The sequence below is a fragment of the Melanerpes formicivorus genome, unplaced genomic scaffold (genome assembly GCF_026170545.1).
Source record: "Melanerpes formicivorus ecotype bairdi unplaced genomic scaffold, bMelFor1.0.p_v2 SCAF_2, whole genome shotgun sequence".
Classification (NCBI taxonomy): domain Eukaryota; kingdom Metazoa; phylum Chordata; class Aves; order Piciformes; family Picidae; genus Melanerpes; species Melanerpes formicivorus.
The window spans coordinates 45804334-45828935 of NW_027142354.1; the positions used below are offsets into that span (position 1 = coordinate 45804334).

The window sequence follows — 24602 nt, forward strand, 5'->3', positions numbered from 1 at the left end:
CAAATAAATTAAATTTAAAATTTGTTCTGCTTAGAAGGTAAAAATGATTCAAGTGTTCTTTTGGGGCAGAGAAAACGAGTACACAATTGTGCCTGGACTCTGAAATAACCACCAGAACTGCATGGTGAAAGGCTCCAGCTGATGAATCTGATCTTCTTTGTGGATATTATTCAGAGCTTCACCGTTTTAGGAAATCTGTGCATTCTAGATAGCCTAAAACTATGAAATCCTCCCTGGCTGTCCTCTCTATTTCAGGAAGTGAAGTGGAGTGGAAACTTGACCAAGCTAAGGAATAAAACAGGGCGTTAGAAGTTGGTGCTTGACAGCTATACTATGAGCACTCTGGTTTGCTTTGTAGCTCTTGGAAGTTTGGACGTCAGGCTCCATAGAATTATTAAGGATAAGAGTCTGACATTTCCTCAGCAGCCCCTGCTGAAGAAGGGCATTGCCTTGATGAGGGAACGTGTAGTGGAGTAAACCAGAGAGCTTTGGCGTCTTCCTATAAAAACTGTAGAATGTTGTCTGTGAGGAGCCGATTGCCCCTCTACTTTCCAGGGTTTCTACAGAGCATTCAGTACGCTTTGACCACTTCACTTCCTCCATTCTTCTGGAGAAATAACGCACTGTCCGTAGCTCTGGAGCCAATCACAGTCGCTGCACCTCCCCTCGCTAGGTACAGCAAGGGAACTAGAGCTGAGCTGCTACATCACTGCCTTCATTTTCTGGTACCTTCCTATAGTTTCTGCGCAAACAACCTCTGCACGCTGGCATCATCTGCATATCCTCTCCCTACTGCTCCTATACGAGCTCCTTTCCGTCAGCACTGCTCTGAGCTCCCAGCCGCCATCAGAACACAGCGCCCCGCCTGCAGGCAGCTCGGCGCCTATGGGGCGGAGCAGAAGGCAGCGGTCTGCTGTAGCTCTCGCGAGACTTGCGGGGCTGTCGCGGTACTCAGTTTGAACGGTGGGAGCGGCGGCAGTGCAGGGCAGCCGGCAGGGTGAAGGAGCGGGGGCAGGGGTGTGGACGCGGTGTGGGGCTGCCCTTGCCGCGCGGCTGCTGCTGTCCGTTTACTGATCCGTGCCACGGACGAGGGCTGTGGCGTCGAGGGACTCGGGAGGGTGGAAAACTGCTGTTTCTCTCCCTTTGTCTGGTGCCTGGAGTTCCGTAGCCTTCAGGCCCTTCCCCTCGCCCGCGCCGCGCTGCCAGTGCCTTCTGTTGTTGCTGCAAGTGGAAAAGGCCGTTTGGTCTGCTGCGGCTCCTGGAGATGCTGCGTCAGGTGAATGGGGATGGGAGTTGGGGGGAGCCTCTGCCCTCTGACCCCGGTAGGTTATAATGCGGCACCCGGCTGCAAGTCGTTGCTTCTGTGTAACGGGTTGAGAGATTAGGCTGTAGTCCGTTGGGTTTTATTTTCTTTGTGATACTTAAAAGAATTTGGTTTTTGGAAGGTGGTTAGCCCTGAAAGTATTTCAGCCTAAGTGTGCAGTTGGCAGGTTAAGAAATGAAGATCTACATGACTGAATGAAGTATCTGGCTTAAGAGTATTGAGAAGCTGTCTTTGGAATTATATTAACCATCAGAACTGCGTGAGTACTTTTGAAAAGATCATGATATATAACCCATGATATATAACAGTTAAAAGAGTGGGAGAAGAAAGTTCACATGCTAGGAGAGTGCCTTTCCTTCTCTGACCCTATTACTTTTATCAAGGAGTAATTAAATCAAGACTAACCAAGGTCTGGAGCCTTCAGTACAGAATATGTTGTAAGATGAAGGTAATTAGCTACAAGCGAGTAACTGCCTTGTAACACTCGGTAGAATAAATCTAGACATTTCTATTATTTTCCTATTGACCTGTTCACCTAACTACCCATTTAATTTATCTTAAAACATTATACATAAACTATCCTGAAAACAATGTTATACTACTGGCAATTACTTGCATATATAACAGTACAGCCATATCACAAATGTTACCTGGCCTTGTCTGATTAACCTACCCAAAACTGACAATGCAAAGATGTAGATGTCTGTGTTGCAGTAAGTATAATTGGTAGTTTCTCTAAGAGTTGATAAGAAATGTGTGAATAGGAAAACTGTTTTTCTTCGTACTTCAACTGTAAAATTGATGAAAAGCCTCTGTTGTTTTTGTTGCTGTGGTGTTGTGGGTTTCGTTGTTTTGTTTTTTTTTAATGTTATTCAATAAATGGTTGATGGAGACCTCAAAGATCTTGTGTGTAAAAGTGGAAGAGAGCACATAAAGGAGACTGAAGAAGGAGGAGGGAGCAAAACAAAAGTCCCCAGACAACCCTTAAAAGATTATCTGTATGCTGGAAGGTAACCCTGGGTGTAGCCTGTTTACTTGCTTCATACGGCTACTGCAGAGCATCCGTCCTGTAACATTGTGTGATCTGGCTGTTTCTAAACTATGTGACAGATGCCTCAGCTGAGATTTCAATAAGATTTGCATTTCTGTGGGGTTTTAGCTTGTGATCTGCATTTTCATGAGACTGCCACAGCCCTTAAGCATTTTCAGAAAAGGATTGCTATGAAGAACAGTGCTATAACGACAACTTAAACTCATCTGGACTAGACGACTGTTCCTTGCTTGTTATTTTTTTTTTTCTTTCTTTCAAAGGTGGAGTAAAAGAATAAGGTTAAGAAAGATTTCAATGGACTTCTGAAGGTGAGCTAAAAATATTACTCTAATTTAGCAAGCAAATTGCTGTGTTGCCTCTATACTGTTTAATCAGAAATTGAAGTTATCTTTAAAACTCTGTTTGTAAAGAGAATAAGGATTAATTCATCCACCTAACATGCAAATGCATGCCAGGAGTGGTTGACTATGAGCTTGTTTTGCTACATATTTCTCTTGACCATCTCATTATTAAATTGTACACAGTATACATGTCCTTGCATTAATATTATAGTTGATTGTTAGATACAGCTCTCTGAAATTCCTGCCTTTCACTGGGTTACTTTAGCTTAAAGCGTGCAAAACTAGTATTCCAAGCATTGCAATGGCTAGATGCGAATGTGAAGTTTTTGAGCCTGTCCGGACAAAGCCTTTTTGTATATGTTAAACTTGAATAAGAGCAAGTGATGGCAAATACAAAACCCAGAATCTAATAATTTCTATCTTGTACCTCTGGAGGAAAAAAGGAAAAAAAAAGGCAGCACAGTTTTGGCATGATGTACTTTCACATGGTAAAATTACTTTGTTTTTCCTTTAGAGGACGCTGGTAACTTGACTAGGAGTTACCCATGCTAAATGAAAGTCAGCAAAAAAAGAGTGAAGCCCGTGTGTTACAATAGTGACTCTTCAAAATGATCTCTCCTGTACTGACCTGTGAAATACGGTTTTGATTAAGACCAGTGTCTTGCTAAGATAACAGTGCCAGAAAGAAATGACCACAACTAAGTGCCTTATACAAAAGGAAAAAGCACAGAACAAGCAATTCAGTCAAGGGTTGCTTGAATATTGGAATTAGATAAAAATTGACCTCAGGTCAATTGCAGATTTTTCTTTGTATGTAATTGCTGCTGCATACTTGTTGAGAGAACTTCTGGCTTATGCTGTTCACAAGCACAGGTTGCTTAGTGTTTTCTATCTTAATAGGAGTTTTTTTTTGCCTTGTGTGCTGATTTAGTAGATTTGGAGCAAGCAGTCATAGAAGCTTATGGCGTTAATTTGACTTGAATTTTATTTTTTTTAATACTTTAGCTTTACTGTGACTATAACTTGCTTGACAAAATTGACTTTTGTTTATGTCTTCTGTTATAATACAATGATAGAGATGGATAAATTTTCCAAAATGTGACAAAGAGATGGTTAATAACAAATGGTTTACTTGGAGCCACATGAGTTTAAAGTGGAAAACAGTCATGAAAGACTCCACTGAGCACTTAAAAATCCCTGTGTGAAAACTCCCTATATTTTTAACAGGGTTTCTATTTCTGACCCTTCCCTTCAACTACCTTTTTATCTGTTTCTACATCCCACATAATGCTATTAGGAATAAACTGTCTTGCTAATACAGCTGCCTATATGAATCTTGAGTGTTACTTACGTGCACGAGAAACACTGTACTTCATGTGACTTTATAATACGACAGAAAATGTTGCCAGCTGTATGCTTGAAAGGATTTGCCTCAAGGTTATTTCCCATCTTTCTCTTGTATATGGCAAGTTAGCTACATACATGGTAACTCTGGTTCTAGTGCTGTAGTAAATGGGTCTGAGCATACAGGAGTTGTTTTGCTGCATACTAATACTTTAGATGGAATCAGTAGTAAGAAGTAAGCACAGGAGTGATTTTGTTTGTCAGCTATCTCTTCTTTTTGCTCTTGTGTTAAAACAAGAGTACCTCCTTGTATCTCAGTTAAGAAAGGAAATACAATAACTTCTTTCAGATTAAGAACTGTAACTTACAAAACATTTTTTAAAAATAATTTTGTGTTTGCATTGATGAAGTAGCCAAAGGAAGAAGAATGGAGACAGAGACCATTTTGAATCTTAGACAGCAACTCAAGGAAGCAGAGAATGAGCGGAGAAAAGCAGCACAATATGGCTTGCATTTGTTGGAGTCCCAAACTGAAGTTCAGAATCAGTTGGACCAAGTACGCCGTGAATTGACTGAGAAAACTGAGGTGATGTTTTATACTTAGTGAAAATGTAAATTGATAACTTCAACTGTTTTCTGAATGTCAGAGGTCTTTCCCTTCCTTTTAGAGTCTAGAGTAATTTTAGTAAAACTCTTCAGTTTTAAGTATTTATAGAGGGGGGCTTTTTATCTCCGCTTTTAGATATTGAGCATAATTTTACCTAACTGGGACAGAGCTTCCTAGCTAATTATGCATCAGGCATTCAGTACCATGTAGGATTAATTGCCTTTAATGTAAAATTAATACTAAGTGTAAATTTGTTCTTAGAGCATGTGTTTTGAGTATGTTTAGCAACCATTTATGTTATGTTCTCCCTGCAGGCTTTATCAATTAAAGCTGCAAAAAGAACACTAGCAGCAAGACTGTGATATACTGATTTTCTCTATAGTGAAGTTCTCAAATTTTCTAAATACCAAGGGATTATGAATTTAACTTGAGTTTTGCAAACCCATGCTTCAGATAGACCATTTCTCTTCATGAAGTCTGTTTCTGGCTGTGCATCCATCCCTTCTTTTGTGATGAAGCTAAAATGTTTGGGGTTTTGTTGTAGTATGGGTGTTTTTATCAGCTGGAGAGTTGTAGCACCCTGCTATTCTGCATGAGACCTATTAGTTTATTTTGATCAATTTGCTATTTTTAAGCTTATGGAAAGCACAAGTGGTAAGGAATGCAGGGCAGGATCATCCATCCCTGCAGAAAAGCTGAGATGGTAGCTACTTTGTTGTGAAGCTGCACCTCTAGGTTGTAATCTTGTGTTCAAGGCTGGAGCAAAGTTATGAGCTAAGCTTGTGTGAACCAGCTCAATTAGTAGCTGGGCAGATGCCAAGGGTGGAGGGAAAGAGTTGTGAGCTTTCATACGGTATAATAACATCTTGTGTGGTAACTGTTATCTAACAGATCCTTTAGAGCTTTGGAATCCGAGAGCCAAAGCAATCACCGTGAACATGAGCGTAATTTTTAACAGCAGGCACATGAGTCTTTCAGAAAAGCCTGTGTATGCTTCTGCAAAGGTCTGTCTGGACATAGCATGAGGCATTTTTGCCTTTCTTGGGTCTGTCCAGTACTCTCCCAAGCCTTTTCCATGCGCTGCCTTTGTCTTTGAATTAAAACTCTTGTCCTATTTGAGAGCCAAATATGTCCTTGATAAGCTGGTGTCTAGGCTGCAGAAGTTAATTTCATGTATGACAGCTTTTAGTTCTGTTAGATTCCTTTTTTTAAATTCTGTTTTGTGCTTTAAGAATTACTTTATTAAAAAAAAAAAAATCCTGCATATTTAGCTTGATCTGGTTTGGGAATTTGTTTTCTGCTTTCAAGACTCCCTTTATGGTTTTTTCTTCTCCTTAATCACTGCCTGAATGGAAGAGTTAAATGAACCTGCCCTTATAATTAGCAAACAAATAGTCAGGCATTGGGGGAAGCTGATGAAAAAGTCATTCATCAGTATGGAAGTGTGGATCATAGTATCAGTCAGGGTTGGAAGGGACCACAAGGATCATCTAGTTCCAACCCCCCCGCCATGGGCAGGGACACCCCACGCTAGATCAGGCTGGCCACAGCCTCAGCCAGCCTGGTCTTAAACACCTCCAGGGATGGCATTTAATACAGAACAGTAGACAACTTAGATGTCTTTCCCAAGCATAGAGCCCTGCTGTACTGCAGTAGGGGAGCACTTGATGGCCTGTAACAGTTTTTAATATCATCAGGTTCTGTGGCGGTAGGTGAGATGTGAGCTCTCACCAAATTTTTTTGTTCCTCTTGCACAAAAAATTCCCATTCCTTTCATACCGGGTGCAAGAAATAGGTTCCTGTGAAGAAGAGAATATGACACAACCAGCAAAAGTTACAGTGTTTCAGAACAGTTTTTGTTGTGTGCTTTGATTTATTGTTTTTTCTCTTTTCTTTTTGCATCACGAGTGTGACAGTTCTCTGATTGGGACTTCAACAAAAGGTTGAATGAGCTACAAGTTTTAAGCATTTAGTTACTTGGTTCTGAGCCTGTCTCCAGTACGTTATTCAGCAATCATTCATCAATATTGCATCTAGATTTATTAGTATGTTTTTCTTTCAGAAATTTGAACAAGAAAAATACTCTCTTCAGAGAGAAATTGAACTCAAGAATCGAATGTTGGAAAGCTTGAGTTTTGAATGTGACTCCCTTAAGCAACAGCAAACCGTGCAACTGGATAAACAGAAAGAGCAGCTTGCCAGAGTCTATGGACAAGAAATCGGTGACCTTAAAAACAAGGTTTGACAACTAATATACAGCTAAAAGATTGCTAAGAACATTTAAAGGAATATGTATTTCACTCGTTGTTGCACACTTAACCAAAAATCTAACAAATAGTTACAATGTGTAGGAGTTTGTTTGGCTGGTGTTTAACAATCATCTGCATAGTTATGTTGTGAGTTACATTAAATTTCAGAAAGTTTACTTCTGAGTCGTATTTCTGAGGCATTTCTGTAATTAGGGTCAAAAGTATTGTGCTTTTCAATAACTTTATAACAAAATGATACTACTGAGTTGTCAACTGTCTTTAAGTTGGAGAACCTGAAAGCAGAATTAGATGAGACCCGACTCTCTGAGAAACAGCTGAGACACAAAGTGGATCACCAGAAGGAAATAATTGCTGCCAAATCAGAGGAACTCCATATGATGTCTGAACGTGTACATGAGACCATGTCTTCGGAAATGCTCAATCTTCAGATAGAACTCACTGAACTAGAAAATGTGAAGGTGTGTCACTACTACTTAATTACAGCAGTTGGAAAGAAAACTGCAGTTATGCTTGCTGAATTTTTTTGAATGTTTTGTGATTATTGCTGCATTTGGCTTACTATTAAAACATGCACAGGAAAAATAATTGCCTCAATGACTTCAACAAGTCTTTGAGATAATCTTTTGTACTAAAAGTAGTTACTAGTAAAAAAAACTTTTGGCCCTGCTTTTCTTTAGATTGTTTTGGAAATTTACTTTGTTCTTCATTTTCTTCTTTTGTTTAGGCCAATGTTGAAGAAAAGCTGAATGAGCTGCAGTACAGTAAAGAGCAGTTAGAGCTCATGAACAGTAATTTACGTCATCAGCTGGAGCGCCTACAGGGAGAAAAAGAAGAGAGGGAGAAAGAAGTTGTTTCCTACTGTAACGCATTAGAGGTATTCTCTTAATTGTATTCAACAGTGGTAGATAATCCCTGAATTCCATGAGTTGTGGTGCTCACTTTTCAGTGACATCAGAGGACTTCTGAGAAAGGAGGTGAGAGGAATGAGGGAGAAAGAGAAGGCAGGTTAAAAAAAAATCCTGTGTCGGCTAGTCATGTTTGGTATGACCTGTTGCTAAATACTCTCTGTATTGGCATTCTTCCTTGGAAGTTTGTGTATGGAGACGTTTTGCATTTCAGTATTATGCCTCTCATCAGTCACCAGTGAAACTGTCCTGTTACAGACCTCAGTTTTATTTCAAGTTCTTACTGACTGCTTTGGAAAATTTTGTACTGGGATGTACATGATTTGTGGCTAAATTTCACAGCAGGGCTAACGATCTCAGTACCGTTAATCCAACCGATAAACATCAGAGGTTTCCTCTAGAGTATTCGTATATTCTTGTTCTGAAGAGCAAGTGGAATCTTCAGCTTGTTAGTGAAACAGAATTGATTGCCTCTTACTGACTGCAGCACTGTGCATAGTTAAGTACTGCAGTGCAATGTAATCTGTACTAAAGGCATAGGAAGTGAATGAGGTAAAGCTGTCCGATTAAATTCTTGTTTGCAGCACATCAGATACTTAAATGACTAATATCCTCTTTGCTTTAATCTAGAAAGCACGTGAAGCTAATCAGGAGCTTCAAGTTCAGCTGGATCATGCTGTGCAGCAGTCCTTGGACCCCACAAGTAGAGGCAATTCTCTCTTTGCTGAGGTACAATTATGCCACACGTACCTGAGAATATAAAGAGCAGAGAAGTACTTCATAAGTTTTATTTCTTGTATTGCATTGAAAACATTAGGGTGTCTGTACCTGATGTGACCAGCATGAATATTTATTCCTCAAATGCTGTTTCACTGTTGTACTGCCTAGGAAATGACCTGTGGAAAACAATTTTTGTGCACATTCTGAAGTTGAGGAGTTAGTAAACTTAATGGAATCACTTAAAGTTATCTTCTATCTCGACAGCTGGCTGGGACTGAGGGTTCAAGATCTGTCTGCAGTTCATAGCTCTAAGTGGATTTGTTCAGCTGGTGAGCAGCCTTTAAGGCAGAAGATAGTGTGTAAAATACTACAAGATGCTGCTAAATGCTGTCTTTTAAAAACATGCTAGAAATGGCTGGATATTTTAGCATGTGGGAGGATGTCTGAATTAGTTTTTGAGTAAGAGTCCAGCTGCTGTTAAACGCATAGGAAGTTATTTTGTTTTCTGGTAACACTCAGGGAATGGGTTGAATTGGTGCACAATTATTTTTAAGCTATTTGTTCTGATGTCAGTGGACAGAAATATTCCACAGCAACACTGGAATATGTGAAACGTTACTTTGTTCTGATATCCAATGAAAAATTCATTGTACTTTACGGATTGGGCTTCAGCTGCTACAGCATTGTACTTGCTTTTATCTCAAATTAATGACAATAGTGCATGTTTTCAATTACTGTTGGTGGAGAAGCTGTATTTGCAGAACCAATGCCAATTTGTTAGGAAACATCTTGTTGGCACTTGGATAACGAGTTTGACATGTGTTGTAATTTTCATAGTAATAATTGTTAACAATGTTCTGTAGGTGGAGGACCGTAGGGCAGAAATGGAACGACAGCTGATCAGTGTGAAAATAAAATATCAGTCCCTACAGAAACAGCACGCATTCACTAGAGAACAATTGCAAAGAATGAAGGTATGACCGTTACTGTAATACTCCAGGGTTTCCTTGGGGTTTGATAAGTACACAGGCTAGGGGATTTGGTTATCATTAATTATAGTACAGTAGTCTTGCGGGAGGGAAATGGGAGAAAAACAAGTGAGGTGTCAAGGTGCTAATTCTGTGGAACATCAGAATTTTGATACTGTTGCTAGAACTCTGAAGTCATACTGATGGCATTATGCTTCCTTTGTCAGTAGTTGCTAAATGGGTAAAAGTAAAACAAGACACCTGTCAGTCAAACTAGCATTGAATTTGTTTGCAATTGCTTTTTCTTTTTGACCTAATTCGTGTACCCCATGAATAATATTTTTCTATATCAAGTGTGGTTGCCAAGTATGAATATAAAGGGCAGGCTTGTACTCATCTTCTGACCATATTGGAGTTGTTTTCCTCTGCCTTTTATTCTTTTTTTAATGCTTGTCCATATTTTTTTTGTTGCCCTATGTTTAGTGCAAGAATAAGTTTTATCATAACTATTTAATTTAGGCTATACTTCTATAGGATTGGAGCCTGTTCGTTAATGCTGTTGAGAACTAGTTAGCAGAGGTCATTTAGAAGACAATGTAAAGAGGGTGCCACAAAACTACCCACTGTTTTCATGTTGATCTTCTGATTTCCATCAAAAGTGAATCCTTTCAGTCATGTTTGGTCATACTTGTTGAAGATAGTGCTTAAACATCAGGAGTGATGATAATGAGTAGCAGTGAAGATACAGGTTTGTGTTACCTAGCTTTGGTGGTGAAGTAGGTTCAAAATAATTGAAACAACTTTCTTAAAGGACAAGAAAAGAACTCTTGATAAAGCAAATGAGTTCTCTTTTACTGAAGTCTGACCTTGAGAACTAAAGATTTGAGCAAGTAAAATGATGGAATAAGATCAGTTTCTTTAGTTTTCTCCTTGTAGTATGATGTCAGTCACACTGAATAGTGTAAGAAACATTCCTCCTGATAGTGAAGATTTTCACCAAGAGCTGAGGCAGATTAGTATCCGTGTTCTACTATTTAATGTTTTCCTCTGGAATTTGTTTGCAATCATTGTCCCAAACATATCAATATTGGAGATAGCTTATTAGGACTGCTCTTTTGCTTTGACTGCCATCTTAGCTCCCCATTAGGACCCCCTTTGCTCTGTGTTGCATTGTGGTACTGTGTGTTGAAGCTCAGTCTGTAGTCAAGTGATGTTTTCATTCAGCAGTTAGTTCCCCCAGTGTAGGTAACTAGTTCCAGCTTTACTTGTCAGAATGCCTGGATATGGTATTATGTGATGACTCGTGAGCAGAATGTAAGCAGGGCTCCTGTGAATTTTTTACCATGTGTGGTGTATTTTTCCACAGCCCACAACAATGTCCCTTCTAATTTCTTAATATTTCTGTTCTTTGTTTTTGTGTAGAACAACTACAATTTGCAGTTCCGACAGTTAGCAAGAGGGTTTGCAGTGTAAGGGGAAAAGATTAGGTGCCTATGTGCTTAGGGAATGTAAGGATAGTTTTAGTCAGCCAGTGGGGAGTTAAAAATTTTGCCTCCCTTATGTCTTGTAAAAGCTGTAAGGAGGAGATGATTTAACCTTTTCAGTTGTAGTTTGGGTACGGGATCATCAATATCCTTTACTTAATATGTAGTCAAGGAATTGTAGTTGGATAAATGATCTTCTCATGCTGTCTTTTCATCTGTGGCTTGATTTGCTTAATTTGATCTTTTTTTCTGTAATGAACTTTTTGATGGACTAGAGTCTTGTTTTTTTCCCCAGCTGAGAAATTCTTGATAGTTGTGGTTTAGCTCTGATAAACAAGCCTGGACTGCAGTTTGGTTCTAGCTGACTTGGTGTTTATGGTTTGACTGTGAAACAGTGCTGTGTGTATCCTTGACAGTATGTTTATAGGTTTCTTAATACAGAGAAACGTGACACCTCAGGACTGCTCTGTTCAGTAAGCTTTCAGCTGGCCTAAAGCATTTTAGCGTCAACTTGTAGTGAAGACTGAGTGTAAGCATCCAGGGAGATTCTGTATTCAGGATTAAAATTACAGTTTGAATACCCAAACTGTTCTGGGTAAGAGGCTGTCATTTTCATTCACTTAACCCAGTTTTTGTTGTAAAAATAACTTTTTTTCCTTTAACAGCTGCAGATGGCTACACTGCTACAGATGAAAGGCTCTCAGGCGGAATTTGAGCAGCTGGAACGCTTGCAGTCAATGTTAGAACAAAAGAATGGTGAGGTAGAAGATCTTCTTATCAAAGTGAGGCAGCTAGAAAAATTTAAGGTATGTGGTCCATCACCAAGTGGATAAGTCATAATTGGAAACTATTCACATGAGTATAAGAATTGTGAAACCTACCTGAATGCTCAGGTTTGCAAAGGGATCCAAAGGCTACTCATATGTTTATTTGGCTAAAATTCTGTTTCACAGCTGGAGAACTTCTGAAGTTCAGAGAAGCTGAAAATTCTGTACCATCTAACCCTCGGTTGGGGGAAACTACCTGGGTTCTTAAGTGCAGTATCTTCAAAGTTACCCTTAGTGTTTAAATTCAGTTACTTGGTTAAAGTTCACTGAGCTAGGCTATCTGATAGATTTGGGGTTTTCTTTGTTTGGGGTTTTTTCTTTTGGAAGACATAATCATTTCACATTTTTACTTTTGTACTGAAGCTTTGTCTCGTTTGAGTGTGTCAGTTATATTGGATTTATTAGATACTTAGTTCTTTAATGTGCCTTAACTTACCAGTTGAAGCATGCTCTTTTCTAGAAAAACTTCCTTGTTTAATCACCCTTGTAAAGCAGTTTCTTCTGTTATGTAACTTGACAGCATCTTGTCCAATTTTAGAAGGTGAGAAATGCATGAGAACAACTTTATGTACTGCTGTAACGTTTGTGAATATACAGAATGAACAACTGTGACCTTTCTTACGTGGGGATACATTTGGTCCTGTCTTATCACAGCTCTGGAATATGAGCCCAGATGTATTAGCCCATGCATTAGGATTATGCTTTCCATGGCAGTGTCCTCTGTTCTGCATGTTACCAAGTGGCATAAATCTAGGCTTAACCCGTTTTATCAAGAGAGACAGCCTGATTGCTTTCCCACTCTTGTCATGTGTAATCTTCATTAGTACTTTTTTTTTGTCTCTATGCCACAAAGGATAAGGAAATTAAATGATAGATTCAAATAGCTGTCAGAAGTACCTGTCATCAGTTACTGACAGCAGCCTGTGAGATCTGTGGCACAGAATTTCATGAGTACTACTTGTTCATTAAAAACCACAAAACAACCCACCCCCAAGTATCACCTGTTAATGATGTATTTTATATGAAGTTTATTGCATTTAAGTCATCCTTTGCTATGAACCACTTTTCTCATCTAAAGGATGTAATTGATTTGGGGGATTTTTGCTGTTGATTTAATTTGTACTCTTTTGGGGCCTAGCTGTTGAAGCGTACAATTAAATGCTGGAAAAAAATCCCTGTTAAAAGATAACTGGTCTGCAGTGCTCTTAGAAAATCTTCTGGAGTTGAGAACTTTGCTTTTTAATTTCTTTTCCTTTCAGTGATTGAGACAATTTTCAGTTTTAGTGCTATTTGACATCTGTAACAAATGAGGAAGTGCTCATGAGGAACAGCTGAGCTCTCTTCTGTGTGTCGAAATGTCTCTGTGACAAGGCTTCTCCATAGAAATGCACAGAAAATTGCACCAAAGCACTAAGCTAATGTACTTCTGAAAGGTCACTATTTGACATCTTGACATTCTACTTCTTTTGTTGTCAGACTTTATATGAGAATATGGAAGAATCCAAAGTTAGCAGTGGCTCAAAAGGAGAGTCTGGAGATGACTACTACGCAGATTTACTGCAAATTAAACTCGACAACTCAAAGTAAGTACTTTGTGATCTGAGGCCCAGAAGTTGATTGCAGTCTGGTTATCTCCTAGCTACTTGGTTTTATTCTCCCTTTTTCTGTTACTATTTGTATGTAGTCCATTGACTGTATGTGTAGTTATGCTTCTTGTCTCATTTTCTAATCCTGTATAGGATGTCTTATCATAGAACTGAGAATAGTTTGGGTTTTTTTACTTACTCTTGCAAAAGATAGCAGCAGAACTATTTATATTATTGTTGCTTTCTTTTAGAAATGTTGTTAATACTCCTAGATACAAGATAATTGAGAACTTCATAAAAAAAAATTCAAAGCACAAACAATAAAGAAGCCTATAAGGGACCTATATGAAGCTTCTTAAAGTCTACAGGACATATGTATTTGTCTTCTGAAAAAAGCTGGACAGAAACACTTGAAATGTTTTGTTGGACTGTTAAGTTGAAATGTCTTCTTGGCTACTGAAATCCACATCTGTTACTTAGAAAGTCCAGTGTTTGGACTCAGGGCTCTTGTTAAGACCTCAGATGAAAGCACTGCACTTGCAGCAGGAGGCAGTGCTGTGGGAATTCCTGAGAAGTCTACACCTCACTGTAGTTGCTATAATGAAAAACTGGCATGATCAGGGTACCTTAGGATTACTGAGGAATGGTGATTCAGTGCTGATGATGTGGCAGTTAATGGCCTCTGAAACAGAGCAAAGACCTCCACTTAGTATTAATATTCTTTCAGTGTGGGTTGCTTAGAAAAACACTGTTGTGTAAAGCGTGTGTTGTCAGTTACAGAAGTAGTTATATTTACTTACAGGTGGGAAAAACACCCAGTGAAATAGAGACTTTGGGTGGAGAAGGCTGCTCCATGCAGTTACACATGCATGTCTGCATTGTTCAGCATGCAGCTTTTTATTAACAAGCATTCTGTCTCCAGAAGTTAAACTCATAGCTGCACAGAAAGTTCAAGTGAAAAATTCCATTGTACTGGAAAGGTCTCTTTCATTTCCTGATAGTGTATAAGTACAAATATTAGGTGAAATTTCTTAATGCTTAGTTGACTTTGTATCTGATGCTTTACTGAAAATAAAACACACCTAACCAAAAGCCCAAAATAAACCACATCTGTCTATCACTTTTTTCCCATCTCAGCAAGGAAACTGAAACCTTGAAAAACGAACTATCCTTACAGAGGATGAAAGCTCTATATGAGAGCCAAAGGGTTCTGGAAGTTGAAAGGAAACTCTTCACAAATGAGAGGCATCTGCAAGCTTGTCAGAGTGAGAATATGAACTTGAGAGTTAAGTTGGATGAACTAAAAATGAAATATGAACCTGAAGGTACATACTGATTTTTCTGTTAGAGAAAAAAAAAGGTCTGGTGATCCTAGCATCTACTGTTTGAACCACTTCAAGCAGGAAGGCATTGAGTTAATTCCAGATATAAACTAGCATTTCAGTGGCTGCCTTTTTGATAACAATGTGCTCTGAACATGAAGTAGTAAATCCCTACCTTGTTCAAGGACCTTACTTCAATATGTATACTAACACTAATTTCAGAAGACTAAAAAGTACAAATTGCAGTCTTCAGAGGCTTTATGGAGCATAGCTGGATAACCGTAGTCAAGTTGATGGGAACAATTTTGCAGGAGTATTTTTCATAGTAGTCGCAGCATCTCTTACGAGAAGCATTAACTTTCTGAATGTAGGCTGCTGCATTCTGCTGCCTGACAGGAGTTTTGTTCAGAGCACGTAGAGGAAAACCAGTTGAGTACCTCAAGTTAATATGAATTAAGTTTTGACAACAAAGGCCCACCTGAAAAATGGCTGATACCTGGGTGTGCACATAAATGGCAGTTATAGCTTGTGGAGGAAGATGAATGGGGAGCCAGATGGATGAATTAATTTTGTAACTTGTCCATGCCCAAAGGACTGAACTTCAAATTCTTATTGTGGAAGTTTACCTCAGCAGGCTCTAAAATGGAAATAAAATAATGGAACGTAGTCCTGTAGTTCAGACTATCTCGTTAAAAGCCTTGGTTAAAATGTAATGGGGATGGAGAGAGATTTTAGTCTTTTTTCAAGCTAACTTGTATTGGGATTTTACTTGGTAACATTATATGAGTGAGACATGCTTTAAGGAATGTAAGTCACCTCTTAAGAATTATTCCATGGTCTTTAGTCATGTGAAATATTTTAAGTTTTGTTATGAACATATTGGTGGACAAATTAACTCCAGCTTGACTTGTATATTCTTTTTGTCTTAGAATTAGCTAAAGGTACCAGAATTAAAAAGAGGAGGGAGAAGATTCCTGTGGATGTTACTTGTGAATACTTAGACAGCAAAAATACTTCAGTAAAAGAGGCTGCTGTCATTCAGTTGCCAAGCAAAGAAGAAACAAAGATGACTTCTGAGAACTTGGATCCGAATGATGCTTCTCCAAAAAAACATGCTCTTGAAGCACCACCAATAAACATAGCTCCTCAAGCAACACAAAAAGTAGCTGAACATGAAAAAGAAAGAAAGAGGGTTAAGATTAAAGATGAGAGTCATGATGGCTTTACTTCATATAGCAGGAGTGGAAACAATTCCTTGATTTCATCTGCCTCCAGGTCAGTGTCAGCTTCTGTCTATGGTCAAGGCAATCAGCACAGACCTGCATCTCTCTTCTTTCGCTGCATGAACTGTGCTATCCACTTCTTTATCTATTTCCTCAGTATTGCATGCAGTGTAATTCCTCAGCTCCGTCTGCCTACATTGAACCTCTCAATGCCTTTTAGAAAGACTAAAATAACTAATGGAAAAGACTCTTGAAACTGTAATGATCTTTGAAATAACTTTCCCATTACTTGAAGATATTTAAGGTGTGCAGCTGGCAGAACAGCTTGCTCTGTTTGCTCTAACTTCAGAAATGGGACTCTTTTCTTGGTGCCTTCGAAGCTGCCATACACCGGTGTTACATGTCAGTGTAACAAAGGCAATAGGTATCGTGCTTCAGCTTCATACCTAATTTCAGCCTTCATCAACTTTGAGATTTAGCTAAAAGCCTAAAAATTACTGAAATTACATAATTCTTAACCTGAATTGAATTTACAGAACTTGCATTGTGCAAAATAATAAACAATTGTGCTGTTTGTGTTGTCAGACAACTGATTACCATAACCCTGATACATGATAACTAGAAACAGAACTGCTAAATTAAGATCAACTTTTTCACCTCAGTTAAGAATTTCAGTTACTATTTTTATAGATGCTCCAGTAATTTACAACATCTTGGTAAAAGGAATGCTGATTTCATCTCTTATTTTCCAGCTGATGCTTTTGTATTCTGTTCATATCCAGAGTCTTTGTAAACCATGTTTGAGTGTTTGGGGTAGGGGAGAAAAAAGCTGGGATAATCTAGTTATTCTGAGCTTAAAACTGCTAGTAAATCAGTTTATTGAATGTAGAATGATAGCAGCTTCAGAGATGGAGGAAGACCTAATACATGAAAATCTGTACAGTATATCCAGAATTACTGGCATTCAGAAGTAACTGAATTGATATTTTGGCTCTTGGATAAATTATTCAAGGTTGCATTGGATGCAGTTAACAGATGCAGAGTAACCAAACAGGGCACCCTTCTGAAACAGTATGGAAAGAATACAGCAGAACTAGAAGTTCAGGCAGCTGTGTCAAAATGTGGGGGCTATTACTGAGGAGGAGAGATCAGGGAGGTCAAACATAGGTGGTGAAAGTTGAGAGAAAAGATTGGATAATTTAGTGATGGTATTATGTTTTGACAGTGTTATGTACACCTGTGGGAACAGGTAGCACGGAATCTGGCTGTGAAAAGTTTGTATCATTGTAGTCTTTTCAGAAAGGAAGATAGTGTATGCTGACAGGAAGGTGTTGGAAACAGCCTATGAGAACTGAAGGGGTAAACCTGCCAGAGGAGAGCAAATTGTGTTATGGCGCTGATGTTTGAAAGTGAAGTGAGTGGAAGGAGTAGAAGAGGAAGATGAAGCCATAGTTGAGAGGGAAGATCCTAATCTTGCACCCCCTGCAAATAAGGACCAAAGTAGATTTCAAAAGTCTCCAGCACAAAAAAAGTGACACAAAACTCCATGTACACTTTTAAATTTTTCAGTGGTGTTATTAACCTGTAAAAGACAAATTCAGGCAGAAGGTTCTGTTCATTAACACAATCAGAAACACGTACTAAATCTGCAATTAATGATGTGTAAAATAATACTGAGGATACACTTGACCTTCTTCTGTTATGATTTATTTTGAAATAGGGAGTCACAAAAAAATGAACATGGGAAAGGTTGAGTTTCTAACAAAAGCATCTCTGGACTGTTCTGTCATGGAAATGGCCAAACCCCGTGTAGGAATACAGCTAAAGGCATGATAAATACTAGCAAATTGAATGGGAATGTGGAAGAGGAAAAAATAATTGGCCTGTGCATGGTGGATAATTGAGTCTTTCACCTTTAAGCAAAATGTGAGGTTCCAGATGGAGGCTGTTTTTGTAACTGGAGTAGTTTTCAATGTCTGTCTTTGTCAGTATTGGTTCATGAGAAGTGGCATTGAAAAGACCCATAGTAACTGTGAGAGGATCGTAGACTTCCTCTCTGGAGAATGGTGTCTGAAAAGCTTTATCAGCTTAGCTTAGGCAGTGAAGAAGTGGTCAGAAGTCATCTGTATGGATGGCATATTTCCTTGTTCGAAAAGTCTCTCGCTTGCTGATGCTATTTAGCAAGGTAAAGCTAGATCACTTTGTACTAATACAACACATCTGCAATGTGTATCTGCGATGTGTGTGTACTTAAAAGTTTAGAGCAAATAAATCTTTATTAGGTGATGGTGCTGACTAGGCTATGGTATGTGTTAAGAGCACAATAGTTGAGACAAGATTGAAGTATCTAGGTAACTAATTGCTGTTGTAATTCTGGCAATGTCAAAGTTACAGGTAGTTGGCCAGCTGGTCAATGAAGAATACATTTCCATATTGAAATGCTTTTCTTCACTTCCAAAACTGCAGTGGCTTGCTGCCCAGCATAGTTAGCACTTGGGTTTGAGGGTTTTTGCTGCTGTTTGATCTAAAGAAGGGCTTGGATGCTGAAAGCAGCTGCAGATTGTTGTGGGCTTGTTGTAGGGCCCTGTGACCGTTTGAGACTGCTCACTGGAGGCTCTTGAGACTGGCAGAAATCCACAAGGTCGCTATAGAATTGGTTGAACAGGTGTGGTGATGAATCAGCGTAGGGTTTGTGTTAGTATGTAAAGCGATGTTTAATCTGGAACTTCATTTTCCATAACTTGTTCTGCTTTGGAAATAATTGTGTGTAATAGTCAGTTGTGGATGGTTTGGTTGAGCAAATACCAGTCTATCCATTTGTTTTTATGATCCATTTGTGCATCTGATTGTGCACAGATGTTTAAGTATTGGTTTTCACTTAGCTCTTGAAGACCAGTGTGGCAGTTCTATTCCTATTTCCATTCACAGCAGAATTAAACCATGTCAGGTGGTCATTTTGAGCCTGCAAATTTTCCAAGAGCTTTTCAGTTAAACAGGCATAAAGACAAAGGCAGTAGTAGTGCAGAGCTAGGTTGGTACCTGGTATATTGCTTTAAGTCTAGTCCTCTTTTTTTTTTTTTCCTGTTTTGGTGGTTGAAAGGAAAGTGCTTGTCTTCATGTTTGTAATAGTGTTGCTGGGTCTTTTCACTTGTAGCTTTGCTTTTGTGGGCTTGATCCTTGTGCATGGCACAGTCACTAATGTGTTGGATTTTTAAGGCTGATCCCAAACAGTTAACACAATCAGTAACCTTTGCCAAATGCTTCAGCGACAAGATGGGGTGAAAGGCTATGCTTCAAGTGATGAAATGTGAATAGGACTGATATGGAAATGATTTATTTTAGTCTCATTCTTAAACACTGCTTGCTCTGTCTTTGCATATGGATTGTTTTGTATGCCATGGCTTGTTGATTTTTGCCTAAAACTCTTCTTGTAGCCTTGTTTTTTATGAACTAAATATGTATTTAGAATGGTTGCTTTGCCTGTAGGTTAACAGCTGAATCCAGATTTGAAACTACAGAAGAAGAAGATAAGAAAGAAAATGAAATTACGACTGAGAAGAAAACACAAAAGAAAAAATACACAACGTTGTATATATCTTCTAAGCCATCTTCTGAAACACAATGTGCTCAGCAATAAAACTACATTTCTGGGAGGAACCTAAGCAATTTGGAGTCCTGCTTCAGTAAACTTATGTCACACAGAAATGTCCAGGTTCCTAATTTAGTGAACTGCCTTGTTTTATGAGGAGTATGATCACATGAATGACAGTTGCACTGCTGATACCTTAACTTCCCAGAGGGCACCTGTGATGTTCCTTGGTGATGTGACCTGAAGTGTTGCCTTGTCTTAAGTCTTGATTTGAAGTCTCTACATGTGTGTAATTTGAAGCACAGTGCTCCTCTGAAAGATCGGAAATTTCATTATATGATCAGGCAGGGGTCAACCCTCAGCAGGACAGACTAGACAGTGTTGAGATGCAGAACTCAGCTAAGTCAGAGTCCTGAATTCCTTTCAGTTCCTGAATTCATGATTCTTAATGTTTTTCCCCCTAATGTGTAATTCAGACTGACCTGATTGCAGGGGTGCATGTGAACGTTTTTATGCATCTTGTGAGATAGTATTCTTTTGAAACTATAAATTCTTGTACGAACAATGAAATTAAACTTTTATTTCTCTTCCTTTCTAAAATGTAGTTTATATTGCATTTCAGGCAAAGCATTTATTAATGTTGTTCATTTTTTTGATTGAGAGGTGAAATATTTTGTGTAGAAAATTCTGCTAAAACAAAATTCCACTCAATAAAAGCTAAGAAGTCATAATGCATATGCTGTGTGTTATTGTGTGGTTAGGAGACATCTTAATTTTCTCCAACTGTCTGATCACACTTCCTGCAGCACAGTTCTGAGGAAAACACCTAAGCATGTTGCATGGATTTTTGTTGTTGTTTTCAGCATGTGTATGGAAGTCTAAGATGACTTAACTCATACTACAGTTAAACTCCCTCTGCTGAATGGGTTGCCACTTTCTGACTACAAGACTCAGTAGTTCAGCTGAAAGCACTTTAACATTTGTCCTTTTAAATCCATTATGAAAATGATATCTTGAGGAAGAATCTTGCAACCCAGTGGTTTTTAGATTTGGCAGCTTGGTACTTTGCAGAGGCATGTTAGCATTCCAGTTAAACAGATGCAATGTCAAGCTCAGCTACTGCTAGTTGGCACCAAGAGTAAGCAGCCTGTGTGGGGATTTATTTGTTGTTTTCTGGATTTGTCAGATCATGGTTTCATTTGGTAACTTGCACTGTAGTAGTGATGCTGACTAATTTTCTCTCCTTCAGAAGACTTCTAGATCATGTACAAACATACCTTGAAGTAATTTTTTACAGGCATGTTGTCCTGTGTTAACACAGCCTGCTCTCACAAGCCTCCTTCTCCCTACCCAGATGAGATGGAAAATAACACAAAAAATCTCCAAACTCTGGGTTTAGTTATACTGGAATTGAGATACTACAATGCACAATTCCCTTAGCCTGTTGCAGAAAACATGGAGCAAAATGCAGAAGCAGCAGCAATAGACAGTGATAAAATGGGTACACGGCCCTCCCAAAGCAAGCAGCAGTCTGCCCAGCGGAAAAGCCCAACAGCCTGAAAATGAAGCAGCAAGTGGAACAGGAAGGCTCTCATGGTACAGTCTGAACTGCAAGCCCCAGGATACTTTGCTCCAGTCAGCATTTCCATTTTGAAGCTGGCATGATGGCAGTGTGGTACTGAATAACAGCAGCACATTCAACCCATGACACAGCCATAATTTTCTAGGCACGTGTTAGTGGCTGTCCTCTGCTGAAGACAGAGGATTTTAGGGTTGCTGTGCATGCTTTACTCTGGATGCATTTTCCTCTTGAAGCTGAAGGAAGTTTTTTGTTGCTCAATCCATTTGTTAAAAGTTTTAGCTGGTAGTTTTTCAGACACAGTCAGATGAGGAGATTATTTTAGCTGAATTAGGGGAAAGTTGTAGTAGGGGCTAGTAACTAATGAGTTGCAAAAGCATCATCATGAAAGTCTGATAGGAGGAAGCAACAGCAGATGTGTGCTGAGAGCTGGCTGTGGGGGAGGGGGACAGCAGGTGGGAAGCAACAATGACTTCAGGAGCCGGTGTTCTTAGGGCATTTGTGGTGAGTTGGCATAGTTAGAAGGAAGAGGTCTTGAGCTCCGAGGTGGGGACAGAGCATGTCCAATGTGTGGTACTATTTAGATTGTCTTGTACTCTGCAGAATCCGACCTCTCCGGTAGAAGAGATTTCAGAGCATCAGAAAAGCATTGCAATTTGGATCCCAGTTGAGAGAGTAATCTCTTTGACTAATGTCATGATACAGTAGAATTGTATTACTTGGGGTTCTCAGACCTGCATCATGAAGCATATTTTTAAATGAGTGCTAGAAAGGAATAATTTTCCTTAGCACTTTTTTATTACAGGGAAACATAATGATGAAGACCAGTGTACAATAAGATGATAAATGCAAGCCATGACCTTTAGGTGATTTGCTGCAGCAGGGATTCAGAGAAGTAAGAGAGATAGTTATTGGTTAGGAAGTTAATAATCAAAATACATAGTGAACTAAAAGATAGTTCAGCATCATAGATACCATAAAGTGGTTATTCCTTGGAGAAGAAAGATTTAGATAAAACATTGTAGATGGCATTTATCTGAGTTGCTCAGAATCTAGCTTACTTTAATAAACACAATGTGAATTTCAATGTTACTTTAAGGGGGAAAGATAGCTAAAAAACCTAACTAAAACTTTTTGCTAAGCTTGTCAGCAGACACGATTGAGAGTAGGGCAACTCCAGCAAATCTGTGGTAAAGTTTAAGGTGGTTTTCCTTTAGAAACAGGTATCAGAATTCTCTGTGCCATGAGACAGGCTGGCAGTCTGTGCCTTTCATGACCGCTGGTTAAAATCAAGAACTGGCATGTCATGTGCTATCAAAAATATCCTGACAGATCTAGCACAGTGCTTTGGTAAACAGTAGTTGCCAAGTGGCCACGTAATATCCAGAGGACAGGATTGTTGAATGAATTTGTTGTAGTAAGCAGGAGATAAAGGATAAATCTTTTAAAGCATTTTCTGTTGCCTTTTTTTAAATTGCAAACTGTAGGTAAAGAACATGAATGAAGGTGCTGTACTTGTATTCAGCTTGATACTTGTCCTTAATTCAAATTACGAACAGTTTGGCTTCATCCTTGCCCATCCAAAATGTTTCTATGTAAGGTAGCTCACACAAGAGCGTGTGTGAAAGTGAAGTATGTTAATATACAAGAAATTGGTTTTTGAGGTTCAGTCTTGACAAATCAGTCTTTAGGTAAGTGCTGCTTTGTTTAAAAGGAAACTCTTCTACTTTTTTTTTTCTTTTATTCCCCTCCAAAGGTCAAATGGTAAGAGGAAAGTGCGAATGATCTGAACTGTTGTGGGTTTACCTTCCCTTCATTTGTCCTTTGAGGGGTATCAGTCAGGGTTGGAAGGGACCACAAGGATCATCTAGTTCCAACCCCCCTGCCATGGGCAGGGACGCCCCACACGAGATCAGCCTGGCCAGAGCCTGCTCTTAAACACCTCCAGGGATAGGGCCTCAACCATCTCCCTGGATAACCCATTCCAGGGCTTCACCGCTCTCATGGTGAAGAACTTCCTCCTCACATCCAGGGTAGTCTTTTATGAAACCAAATCCCCATTCCAGGACAGGTTAGATGAAAGAAGTTTTAAAATGTAGTGTCATGTGGTGTCAAATGTTTAAAATGTGCTTTTGGTGTCATTTAAGAAATGAGGCCCGTATCAGAATGGAACTATCCAATGTCTGGAGGTTGTTATTGTGGCTGGGCTTTGCACACAGTAGCCTTGCAGCTTAGATCTTAAATTTAGGGGTGGTGCAGGAGAAGACCGGGGTGGTTTCACTCCTTTTTGCCTGCTTATGTGTTACAGCCAGTATAATGCAGCTTGAAATTCCCCTCCCCCATGACACTTGGGTAAAATATCTTAGGTTGAGAAAAGAGGAAGGAAGTTCAGAACTGCAGCAAATCTCGCAGAACCCTTGCAGCTGCTTCAGCCTGCCTACCAGTCCTTGGTGACAGCAGCTGATCTTGCTTCCAGTGCCTTTGTTACCCATCTTGAAGTCTGTGTTCTGTGAATCTTGGTTTCCTTGCTGGTGGGCATCCCTCAGAGCCTCACGGATTCATGTAGGATGGCGAGATGGCAGAAGGTGGAGAAGACTGGCGTGGGTATGTACCTTAGTAAACTGCCATTTGAGTTTTGTCTTCAAACTTCTGAACAGGATGTGGGTAGGTGTTTTCTCTGCTGTGATAACACCCTCCACTTCACCATGGTGGGTTAATTGACATGATCTTTCAAACGGAATGGCAAGAAGTACCCAAGTATTAGCTTGGGAAATGCCATCACACACACTTCTCTCAAGTCTTGAACTCTTGAAGTGATGTAGCTTTTTTCACCTTGGTATTTTAGAAACAGAATAAGTAGGAGGTTGTAAAATGAGTAGTAAAATGAGTAGCAGCTAGGAGTTAGGGGAGACAAGTGGAGGGGAAGAGGAACCCTACAGTTGCTTCTGAGAGACTTGACAGTATTACAGAAAAACCTGTATGTGAGCCTGTAAGTAGAACTTTTTTGAAGGAAGATCATCTTCCAGCATAATTTTTTCTTAAAATGAGCAAGGTTAACTGGCATGAGGAGGGACTAAGTTGCTGTTAGGAAAAAAAAAAGACCTTAAAAATAGGTATCAAAGCTGAAGCACCTGAAGTAAATGTCCTGCTGCAGTTAACTGCAGGTTCTCAGTACAGAAGGCTATTAATCTTGTGTTTGTGTTTTACCTGCTAGTGCATAGTTATTGATCTGGACTCCCCAGATTCTTCTAAAGACATTTTTTATTTCAAAGTGACCATAGTATTTTGTGGTATGTATTCCAAACAAAAACCCCACCCAGCTAGAGTCACAAAATAAAATGAATCATCAAGGAATTAATAAGAGAAAAATAATGTCTTCCTGTTCAACTTTCATTGGCAGCAGTAGAAGAATTGTGAAATAGAAGCAGCCTGTTCTGGTGGCAGTTTGTGTTACAAAATGAA

The 24602-nt window shown here is 39.2% G+C and overlaps 2 protein-coding genes across 11 annotated transcripts in view; both read left to right on the top strand.

Annotated features, from left to right (window-relative positions):
• The first annotated feature begins 987 nt into the window (after window positions 1-987).
• SPDL1 (spindle apparatus coiled-coil protein 1) lies at window positions 988-20282 on the top strand. 10 transcript variants are annotated; one of them, XM_068158596.1, is made up of 13 exons: window positions 988-1276; window positions 1446-1583; window positions 2636-2683; window positions 4471-4646; window positions 6730-6906; window positions 7201-7395; window positions 7662-7811; window positions 8473-8571; window positions 9426-9536; window positions 11680-11820; window positions 13318-13424; window positions 14565-14752; window positions 15679-19452. In XM_068158596.1, the coding sequence occupies exons 4-13, from the start codon at window positions 4488-4490 to the stop codon at window positions 16224-16226; spliced, it is 1875 nt and encodes a 624-aa protein (XP_068014697.1). In that variant the 5' UTR covers window positions 988-1276; window positions 1446-1583; window positions 2636-2683; window positions 4471-4487; the 3' UTR covers window positions 16227-19452. The 10 variants fall into 10 exon arrangements, with proteins under 10 accessions (XP_068014697.1, XP_068014679.1, XP_068014722.1 ...); XM_068158657.1 differs by lacking the exon at window positions 1446-1583 and adding an exon at window positions 19459-20282 and having other exon boundaries at window positions 991-1276; window positions 15679-16024; XM_068158578.1 differs by lacking the exon at window positions 1446-1583.
• Window positions 20283-23604: 3322 nt separating this feature from the next.
• DOCK2 (dedicator of cytokinesis 2) overlaps window positions 23605-24602 on the top strand; it is a 184153-nt gene continuing 183155 nt past the window's right edge. The window contains exon 1 of the mRNA XM_068158666.1: window positions 23605-23744. Within this exon, the coding sequence (XP_068014767.1) occupies window positions 23708-23744 (37 nt within the window). The 5' untranslated portion in view covers window positions 23605-23707. The remainder of the gene's footprint in view (window positions 23745-24602) is intronic.